The following is an 11,353-nucleotide window of genomic DNA, read 5'->3' as shown; positions in this document are numbered from 1 at the left end:
GAGAGAGAGAACACAAGCAGGGAGAGCAGCAGGCAGAGGGAGAGGGAGAAACAGGTTCCCTGCTGAGTGGGAAGCCCAACGCGGCGCTGGATCCCAGGACCCTGGATTATGACTTTAGCGGAAGGCAGACATTCGACTGAGCCACTCAGGTGCCCATAAATATTTTCTTCATTCTATAGTCTGTGGGACATTTTGGACAAGGTAAAAATGGTATCAATTGTCCACCTGCATATCAACTAAAAAAATAAAAAAAACAAAACCTGGCTATTTAGAAATTACATTCTTCTAAGTAAATTAGTAATATTGTTTAAACAGTGCTGAACGCACCAAATGAAATAAACAGAATGACGTGCTGTTTAGTGACTGGGGGAGGTGAGTCAATATTGGCCAGGATGGTCTCAGAGGAGTGACATCAGAGCTAGGATTTAACTGGGGAGGAGGAAAAAAGCAACCCAACATGTGCAAAGCCCTTGAAAGGGTCAGGACTAGTAAAGGAGAGGCAGGCAGAAAGCCAGTTGTGGTTTACTTTTAGTGTTCAGCACTGTTTGAAACATGAGCCATGAAATTACTTGCAAATTGTCTACCATCCTTATCAGAACATAAACTCTAAATGGCCAGGCCTGTTCCAGCACCTAACACAATGTCTGGCACACAGTAGGTATGTAATAATATTACTGAATGAAAGAAAAAAATATGCTGGGTGCAGGAAAGTCTACGCAAGGCAGCTCCTTACTTTGCAGACTGGTTTAAAAGGCCCAGTGGAGGGGAAACCAGTCCCAGATTTCTGGCGGGTCAGCTTCTAATCTTTCTGCTGCACTATCCTGCCCCCTGCTGTTTAACTTATCAAGAAATGCCAACTTTTTCAAATGCACCAGTTCTTTGAGATAAAATTTCTTGCTCTCTGGAATTGACATTCTGTGGTCACCTTTGAAGGAACTTTGCTTCCACCTCAGAAAAAAGATAATTTTTGCACTGAGGAGAAAAGATTGTGCCTTTGCTGTAAACACTAAACGATATGAAACAACCACTAAATAGCAAAAATACCCAAATAACCCAACAAAGCAATGGGTAAAGGACTTGAACAAGTATTTCTTCAAAGAAGATATACAAATGGCAGATAGGGATATGAAGAGATGTTCATATGACCATGAATCATCAAGAAAATGTGAATCAAAACTACCATGAGACATCACCTCACATTTGTCTGGATGGCTATTAAAAAAAAAAAAAAAGAAAAAGAAAAGAAACAAATATTGGTGAGGATGTGGAGAAATTGGAACCCCTGTACTCTGTTTGTGGGAATATAAATTGGCGCAGCCACTATGGAAAACAGTATGTCGATTTATCAAAAAATTAAAAATAGAGCTACCATATAGGGCAGCAATCCCACTCCTGGGTATTTATTCCAAAGAATTGAAATCAGGATCGCAAAGAGATATTTGCACTCCCGTGTTCACTGCAGCATTTTTTTCACACTAGCCAAGATATGGCAACATTCAAATGCCCATTGACGGATAAATGCAAAAAGAAAATGTGAACCATACATACATAAAATGGAATATGATTCAGCTTTAAATCTGCAACAACATGGATGAACCTGGAGAACATTATGCTAAGTGAAATGAACTGGTGAAAGAAGTACAAATAATGTACAAATAATGTAGGATTCCACTTATATGAGATAACTAAAATAGTCCAAGTGATAAAGGCAGAGAGCTTAATCGTGATTGCCAGGACCTGGGGGTGGGGGAGGGAACAGAGAGTTGTTTCTCAGTGGTTAGAGTTTCAATTATGCTAGGTAAATAAATTCTAGAGATCTTTGTACAACATAGTGCCTACAATGAACATACGGTACAGTGCACTTCAATATTTAAGAGGGTTAAATACTAAACATGAAATCTACCCTCTTAAAAAACAAACTAACAGACAAAAACAAAGGGAAACAAGGAAACTTTGGGAGGTGTTGGATATGTCTGTTCTCTTGATTGTGATGACTGTTTCGTAGGTTTTTGTTTTCATCCTAACTCATCCAATTGTACCCATTAAACGTGCAGTTCCTTGTATAACAATTATATTCCAATAAAGTCGTTCAAAAGCACCCCAGAAAACAATAGAAGACCTTTGACCAGGGGTTCTGGTGACCAAAATTAAGGCAATGATGATGACAAGTGATTTGATACATTTGTCACGTTCTGGGGTCCCGTCCTCCCTCGGCTGTGGCATTCCTCAGAGTCCATCTCTGCCTGGCCAGAATAGGTACTTACATGGTTGTCAAGAGAATAAGTGAAAAGTAAAGATAATATGTCATTTGGTAATCATCTAGAACAGGAAGTAACTTGTGAACTCTTTGAAGTCAGAATTTTTTTCTTTTTTTGGCTGGCACATGTCTTAAATGGAGCAGCAATTCACTTGTTAGGGGACTTACCTCCACTTCATAGTGTCTAGATGAAAACATACTTTTCGAGATAAATATTCAAAATATCAGCTTCAAAATAAGATAAAAGGATCATAGGTTTATATGCCAAATTATATTTATATGTCGCAAAAGATCTATTGATTAGAAAAAGAACAAAATAGGTTCTTTCGTGGCCATTTAATAAAATTGAATTTTATCTAGAATATGTTATTTACTTGTTATTATAGGCAACTGGAAAGACAAGGGAAAATATTTATGTGTGCTCTAGTCTGTATTTATTTATTTATTTATTTATTTTATCAGGATGAGGGAATCCACTCACTGATCCATGATAACAGCCCCGAATCTCACCCGAGCTCTATCCTTTGTCATTGCAGGCGTGGCTTGGGAGTTATGTTGCTACACGCGATTCACATGACAATGCAAACATTGCTCTTTCCTTTGATCAACAGAAATGAAAACCAGGTTTACTCCTAAGCAGTATCTGAGCAACAGTATCCCAGGGATGCCATGCCCTTTGCTCTGATTCTTTTAAATGTAGCCATCTTGATTAAGACACTAGAAACAACTGAAGACTTTCTATGTAGGCTTTGGATGTTACAGGTAAAATACATGATTTTTTTCTTTCCTTTCTTTTTTTTTTTTTTGGTAGAGAATGGTAATTAAAATTTAAGTTTCATAAAACTTTATTGAGTTTTTAAACGAGAGGCTATCTTTAACTTTTATTTAAATGAGGGAAATTGCTTACTATGCCCAAGATGAGTAAAGAATGCAGGACAGGATTGAGCTAAGTAATTTTTAGTCTTGGTTGCTGTGGGGGAAGTGAACGAACTAATTTTTCTTGTGAGTGTTTTGCAGGTGTTTCCGAGATATTCTAGTTTTGAGAGGTTGTTTGGACACCTGTCCTTAAGTTCAAGAGCCTGTGGGCTAGCATAGGACTTGGGAGTTAATCCTTAAAGCCCTGGGGATAACTGGAGAGTGTAAGGCAGAGAAATATTATGAGTAATCTTTGTTTTTAGAAATAACAGCTGACATTTATTAACTATGGAGGCAAATAGAGTAGCTCATGATGGGGCAGCTCTAGACATATACCTGAAGACCACTCAGGAGGCTATCCAGGTACGTCCACATAGTCTAATATGGGATGACAGGGATAAAATTGAAGAATAGGAAAAGAATATTCAGAGAACAAGGCAGAGTGCCGATATATATATTCAGGGACTCAGTCCCTGAATGGGAGAAGGAGTTTAATATGGCTTCTAACGTGCAAGTTTCTCCCTTGGTTTCTAATGTAGATGACATTAATTTCTCATATTTTTGTACTTGCAATTTTTCATGTTCAATAAGTTAACAGTCAAGCTGCAAACATCCTAGTTGCAGAATGGGTAGATGGGGAGGAGAAGCTTGGATGTGTCCTGGCAGTTCACAGGAAGTAGAGTCAGAGCTTGTGGGCCAGAGCTGGAAGCCCTGGGATGTGCCTGCCGGCAAGTCCCTCAGGGCTCCTCACACACTGTAAACTAAACTGCTGCATGAATGTTAGCTATTATCTTAGATTTTTTTTTTCTTATCAGTTCAAGAGGAAGTTTTTTTTTTTCATTTTGATTAAGTGACTAGCTGTTCGGAAAGCCGTGGAGGTGGCGGGAGCAAGGAGGATTGCACAGGGTCCAACAGGCTCAATGCATTTCTAGACATGCCCGCGAAGAAGCTCCTTCTGCCTCGCTCAGTGCCGTGTTCCCTGTGCATTCTGCCTAGTAAGAAGAATGCAGCCGGCCCCAAGGTCTCTGCACTGATGTGGCAGCTCAGAACATCTGCTCCAAGTACTCCAGCCTTGTGCAAATAATTCCACCTCCTCCTTCCTGTTTCCATCTGTAAATTGGGAATAGTTAGGGCAGGGCGGTGGAATGCCACTACATACAGTGCTTAGTACATTGTGAGCACACAATGTATAAACAGATTGATCTTACTTGTTCTGGAACTGACATGCTGACATCATTTGAGCAGGGAAACCCACACTGTCTAGCATATTTGATGTCATCCCTATGTGGGTGGCCTTCAGTGGCATTATGTGGGGCTAGAGGTGGAGCCTCCATTGGAGGAGTGTGGGCATACCGCTGACTCTTGTATTCCCCTCAGCACTGAAGATAGGGTTACTCTGCAGCCTTAGGACCTACGACAAAGATTTGGACACTAGAGAGATTGGAGCTGATTTTGAGGGGACCACAGAATGAAATTGCTTGGGATTGGAGTGGCTAGACTAGATGAGCCCCATTACCTCAGAAGGTGGATCCTTAGACGGTTCTGTCAGTCTACAGACTGAAAGCCCAGTCCAGCTAAACCTTTTTATTGCTAAAGCTTCTTAATAAATCCCCAATCTCCTTATCTCATTTGGCATATTTGAAATTAATGGCATAATATTTTCATAAGAACACAGTATAACATTACTTTCTTTCTTTTGGACAATCACAATGTATGTATTTAAAATTTGTAATGTAGATTATGAGGAGACTCAAAGTGATTGCTGAATTACTTGTCATTGGTGCCATAGCAATAGGCGTTTAGTTTCTGTTTATATTTACTTTATTCAGTATCTAAGAATCATTTAATAGCAATATAACATAAAAACAAAACAGCACCCTTAGAAACATAAACACAATGAAGACTGGGGCATTACCACAGCGGAAGGATTCCTTTGGTACACGCAAATGCTAGAGAAGTTTGGCAGGCATGTCTTACCTAGTGAAGTCAGAGAGCAAGTGAACAGCACAGACCATCAGCTTATAAAAAAAGAAGTTGTGGTATTTCAGGTGTTAGTGTTAGAGTGTATAAGGCCTGGCCAATGGATTGTTTTATTCCAGGTTGGCTTACTTAGTCACAAAAGAATTTTAGTAACTAGAAAACAGAAAAAAGATCAACAACAGGTATCATTGCTAGAACATTCTATGAGTACGCCTCTACTTTCCATGCATGGTTGGTGAATGCCAAATTCCAATTAATTATACATCCTGATGATATATGAATTAATATCAGAATATCATACATACAATAACTATACTCAAATAAAGGAAATAATTTGAAAGAAATATAATACCTTCCTTTGAGAAGGTATTTCAAAATTTAATAGCATCTCAGGGATATTAATATAAATATCACTTATCACAACAAAGTATCATAGCTAAGAAAGTGTATGAGATTGGCTATCAAGTGAATGGATGGTTCCTAACTTGTCTAGATAAAGATGAGATCCGATAGTTAATATTAAGTAATTTAAAATTAACTTTCCTAAAAAACTCAGCAGCTTTTCTATTACCAAAGGATTCAAAGCTAAGAATTTAAAATTTCTTGTCTTATGTTCATATGTAAAACTAGTGAATATGGGTGTAACATTTTTATGCCCATTAAGAAAATGAATACTGATTGATGAGTGGTTTGTTTTAAAGTATTTTTGTTAAGATTTTATTTATTTATGAGAGAGAGAGAGAGAGAGAGAGAGAGAAACAAAGCAGAGGGAAAAGGAGAAGCAGGCTCCCTGCTGAGCAGGGAGCCCATTGTGGGGCTTGATCCCAGGACCCTGAGCCACTCAGGCTCCCAAGGGCTTTGCTTTAAATAATTTCATTCTTCACATCTGAAGTTATTTGATGTTTCAGAGAAGGTTTTCCTAAACAGCATATTGAAATGATAGCATTTGCTTATGATATATAAACTGCTTTCTGGAGTAAGTTAAACACTTTTAGTGATATTAGGTTGGTGAATTTATAATTATTCAGATTTCAGTATTACTTGATTAAAAAAGCATTTCCATAGTAGATGCTAGACGATGGGACCTTCTTTGACATAGAAGTGAAAAGCAATTTCCCAAAGATCTCAGAAGTTTCTCTGCAAAGGACAAGGGACCAGGCAAATGCCTTCTATTTCTATAGGTTTTGCTCTGAATGAGCGTTGCAGGCACTGGTCAATCAGGCAGGCCGCACTGAGGCATCCTTCACCAAGGCCCTGGAAGTTCAGACTCCCATAACACTCAAGACATCCCAGTAGTACCTATGGTCTTTGCCCTTAAGTCTACGCCTTGTTGTCTGCCCCTTAAATCTTACCTCTCTGGTACTGAAGGGAGTAAAATCTAAGGAAAGAATGAGAAAAGCATAATTAGTTTCCCCCTAAGGCCCAGAAGAGAAGGGCCTGTGTTTGGGGCTGGCTCTGACTGCTTTGTGGCTTACTAAGCAGTTCAGAGATCGGAAAGAGTCCAAGAAGGAAGAGGTTCAGGGCCTCTTGTCTCCTCAGTTATTCTGGAAATCTGGATTTCTGAGACAGCCTCACTTGTTGGGATAGACCTCTCAAAGAGATGTGTAGTGCAGGAGGGTGTCATTCACCTCCTTAGGTCTCCATTTCCATGTAAGTGGTGCAGATAAAATAGCTCTCTTGTAGGGTGGTTTGATATTTAAGAACCCAGCACATTTTAAATGCCTTACAAGTGTTAGCTCTTATTTTTTGATACCCAAATTTTCATTTCCTGGCCACAAGGCCCATCCATTTGTCAAACACATTGAAATAGCAGAAAAGGACTAATCTATAAGCAGTAATGTTGGCCATTTCATCACAAATGTGGGTAAACGCATCACAGGAGGAGCTACCTCAAGATACACTGATGTGACAGATTTGATGGCCGTGGTGGCTTTTTCTCACAGAAATGATGACTCTCCCTAGAACATTTCAGTTCAGGTCTGCTGTGAGTGGGACTTGGCAGCTTTCATCCCTGTCCTGGTAGTCTTTTTTTTTTTCTTTCCCCCCTGTCCTGGTAATCTTAATAGGCCTAGTCAGCTTAAGGAACAGATATTGCTCAAGATTGACAGCAGTGGTCTTCAACTTGTGGAGGTATGTCTTCTTACTGTAAGCTTCTTTGCCAGAAGAATTTCTCCAATTTGGCCACCAAAGGGTCTGATGGTGATACTAAAATGAATGCCACCAAATACCAGGTACCTGCCACTGTTTATGACAGAGGTGGGGGTGGAGTCTGGAACCTGAGCCTGGCTTGGGTTGGAAACACAGACCCCGTGCTTCATGGTGCAAACATGGAGAGTACCCAAGCTCTCTAAATCACAGTTTCCTTTTTGTGACACAGTAAGAACAGTAGGAGTGGCCTCAGAAAGTGGTCATCCGGATTGCCTCATTCTTCCCTATTTGGGCATGAGGAGAGATAATTCGCAAAGTCCAGCAACAGAAGACTCATGGTTAAGGATTTGAGAGGAACATAGCCCTTCACTGTTACTCTTTGGGCATGCAAACCTAGGTTTTGAGGGTCCTGGACATGACTACTCTGGGTTTTTTGGGGCCTGTGTCTTGTTAGTTCGACAGCTTCTGTATGAATGTCGTAGGGCTGCCGTCATGGAGCACAATGGATTGGGTGGTTAAAGTAGCAGGAATTTATTATCTTACAGTCTGGAGATTAGAAGTTGGAGATCAAGGTGTCAGCAGGGTTAGCTCCTTCTGATCATTGTGAGGGGGAAATCTCTTCCATGTTTGGTGCCTGCTGGCAATATCTGATGTACCTCGGCTTATAGAAGAATATCAGTATCCAAATTTCCCCTTTTTATAAAGTACCAGTTGTATTGGATGAGGGGCCCACCCTATCCAGTATCACTTCATTTTGACTAATTACATTTGCAATCACCCTATTTTCAAATACAGTCATATACTGTGGGTTAGGCCTTCAACACTATATCAGTTTGGGGGTGGGGACAGGACACAATTCAATCCATTATGCCTTCCCTATTCTTAACAATAATCTTTGACTCTTTTCAAACTTAATCAATGTTCTCCTGATACGGGAGGGAGACTGGAAGACTTCAATCCCTACTTCAGGAGGCAGTGAGCTTACCCCAGGCTCTCCGTCAGGATGCTAAAACTTAACATAGGTCCTCCACATTCCTCTTTCCAAATCAAAGGGAAGCTCATGTGTTTCCGGCGGTGCTCTCTAGGAGAGCAAAGGACCTCACCAACAACACCCACCCCTCCTATTTCCTTCTCTACTGTGGGAAGGGTTGACCAGAACAGGCACTGGTCATATAGAAGCCATTCAGTTTGAGAATCTCCATCTGGTGGCTGCTTTGTTCTACCTTCTTCAGCAAGAGCTGTCTTAGTTCAGTTGGGTTTGCTCCTCCTGGTTGAGCTGTAGCTTGTAACCCGAGGCTGCCTCCAGAGAGCTGTGGTCAATGGGCAGCAAACAGCCAAGAGCTAAGATCAGAGCTCTTCTATCTTCTCAAACCCTGGCCTCCACCCAACTAGTCTGGAAGTGAAATAAAGGGAAAAGATAAGAGATTTAATGCTGACTAATTATTTACAAAGGGCTCCGACCAACAACTGCCATAAACCACAGAGTCAAAAGCACCTTCCAGAACCAGGGAAGGTATGCTGAATTTGACAGAACATAGTAAGGGGTGTTCACAGGGCCTGAAGTGCACTGTGGGGAGAGATGTCTGGCAAAAATGGTGGAGGTGAAACATTTAGGCTCATCTGGTCCTGCAGACTCCCTGGTCTGACTCTACTGGGAGCTCTGGGAAGGAGGGGAAACAGAGCTGACCAATAACCCTCTTGCAAGTCCTGGCTGCCTCTCTGGGTGCACCCTCAACCTTGGGTGTTCCTTGCTTTTCTTAGAGTTAATTTGAATAGTTAAATCCCTGTAGCTCAAAAGGCAACCTGACTTTTACTTTCTAAAGATAAATCATAAGGGAAAAACTCTTCAATATAGGCAATTATTTTGTCTCCTTACATCTAAATTCCTGTTTGACGTATTTTGTCAAACTTCACTTTAGTCACAGGAATGTACTATTGTTATTCATCAGTTAAGGGCTTTACACTTACAGAGGGATGCCTACACTTGGCAAAATGAGTAGAGAGCTTCCATTATATTCTTATTAAAAGGCCAATTTAATAAGGGCATCAGAATCTAAGCAATTTTTTTTTTTATAGTATCAGATCCAAATACCCTTGAGGAATCTACAAAAGGCTTTATTTTAACAGCATAACACAAAGCTTATCAAGGTCACAGACATACACTTATTATCAAGAGGCTTCCTGAGGAAAAGTAAAGTAAAAATACAGGCATGCAGGTCTTTAGAACTTCACTTTTTAAAAGGTAGGATGGAGAAGGAAAAATGTGCCCACTGGTTTTGGGGTAATTATTTTTAGTGTAATGATCTTTGAGTGCAGTAAGCAATGGGAAGCTGGACCTCACTTTGTACATTCAGAAAAAAAAAAAAACCTGTGTGTGGAAGAAGAATCTATTAAAAACTCATGGATTTGAGAATGTTTCACAAAATTTCAGGGTCCTCTGAATTTCTGTACAATTTTTAGAAGAAATGTTTATGGTCAGTGTGATCTATTTGTGATTGCTTCATTAGATCAGGCCTTGCTAAAATACCCAAACTATTTATATTCTGTCTGTGTGTGTGTATTGGGGGTGGGGGAGGTGAAGGGAGATTTGTTTCTAGTGTAATGCATGGCAAACAGTAAGTGCTTTTCTTAGATTATTTTTGCTGCACATAATTAAAACATGAAAAATAGATTTAAATGCATTTCTTTCTTTCTTTCTTTTTTTGTTTTTTAAAAGATTTTATTTATTTATTTGACACAGAGAGAGGCAGAGAGGCAAGCAGAGAGAGAGGAAGAAGCAGGCTCCCCGCTGAGCAGAGAGTCCAGTTCGGGGATCAGTCCCAGGACTCTGAGATCATGTCCTGAGCCGAAGGCAGAGGCTTAACCCACTGAGCCACCCAGGCGCCCCAAATGCATTTCTTTCTTATTACAAAATTGGAATATACAGTCCAGGGTTGATATGGTAGATCTATAATGTTGAGACTCAGGATTCTCCTATCTTTTCATTCTGCTGTGAGGAAGCTGGAGGAAGAAAGGAACCCTTCCTTATTAATGAGTCTTCCTGAAGGAACCATACAACACTTCTGTTTCCACCTCTGTGGTTAGAACAATGACATGTTCATAGGTGGCTGCAAAAAATACTGAGAAATATGCTTGAATTCTTTTACCAAAAATAAAGAAAAAAATGGATTTTGAGATATAGCTAGCAATCCTTTCTCTACAGATTAAAAAAAAAAATGCTTAATTGAATTGGATCAACTGGCCAGAACTGGTGTACATGAGATATTTTGTTGACTGATGTTTCATTAAAAATGGGGTAAGAAGCTTCTTATCATACTTTGCAGTATGATAAATCAGCATGGGATTTGGGAGAGAGAATGCTGGTCCTGCACACATCTTGGGCTAACCTTGACTTCCTGTGGGCAAGGATGTTAGAACTCTTGTGTTCTTTTATTCTTCAAGAAATTGGATGTGAACATGAATAGTGTGAGACAAATGCTTTCAAATTCCATCAAATGAAAATCAAATGCTCTGAGGGTGAATGGGATTGATCTAAGCTCTCCAGTTTTCTCCATATAGTCAGCACATGGACAAAATCTAGGGAAGACTCTCACTCCCTCATGAATTCACAGAATGTTCTCATCACTCTTTAGAAACAAATTCAGAGTATTTAGTGTTCTGTCAATCTTTCTTTTCGTGTGGTTTAAAATAATTGTCAAGATTTGTTTCTGGTGTTCCTAGCTATTGTTAAGTAAACAAGTAAGTACATAAATAAGAACACACCCTCTCATAGGAACCTAATGACCAAAACTCATTGAAAGGAAAACTGGCTTTGTAGTCTAGATTAAGTCATACACGCTTATTCACAATTTCTGTTTGCAGCCTGTTTAACTCCATTTTTAAATAGGAAACAGAAAGAATGCCATTCGGCCCAACAGAAATCGAAATATAGCTGAAGTCAGGCACATAGGAGGAGGCTCATCGTGTACCTTGATGGTAGGATTCCTTTGAAACTTGCACTACTGCCTCTGCTATAAACATCACCTCTTTTGCCAGGTGTGGTCCCGATGGGCT

The 11,353-nt window shown here is 40.0% G+C and overlaps 1 protein-coding gene across 16 annotated transcripts in view; it reads left to right on the top strand.

Annotated features, from left to right (window-relative positions):
• Positions 1 to 2,965: 2,965 nt before the first annotated feature.
• Positions 2,966 to 11,353, top strand: part of RP1 (RP1 axonemal microtubule associated) — a 357,833-nt gene continuing 349,445 nt past the window's right edge. For all 16 annotated transcript variants that reach the window (XR_014308427.1, XR_014308428.1, XR_014308429.1 and 13 more), the window contains exon 1: positions 2,966 to 3,019. Coding sequence is in view for 13 of the 16 variants with exons in the window: in XM_082719229.1 (XP_082575355.1) it covers positions 3,011 to 3,019 (9 nt within the window). In the remaining 3 variants the exon portion in view is untranslated. The remainder of the gene's footprint in view (positions 3,020 to 11,353) is intronic.

Source organism: Mustela nivalis (genome assembly GCF_964662115.1).
Source record: "Mustela nivalis genome assembly, chromosome: 2".
NCBI lineage: Eukaryota > Metazoa > Chordata > Mammalia > Carnivora > Mustelidae > Mustela > Mustela nivalis.
Note: the sequence above shows the minus strand (reverse complement) of the source record. Positions and strands in the feature narration are given on the sequence as shown.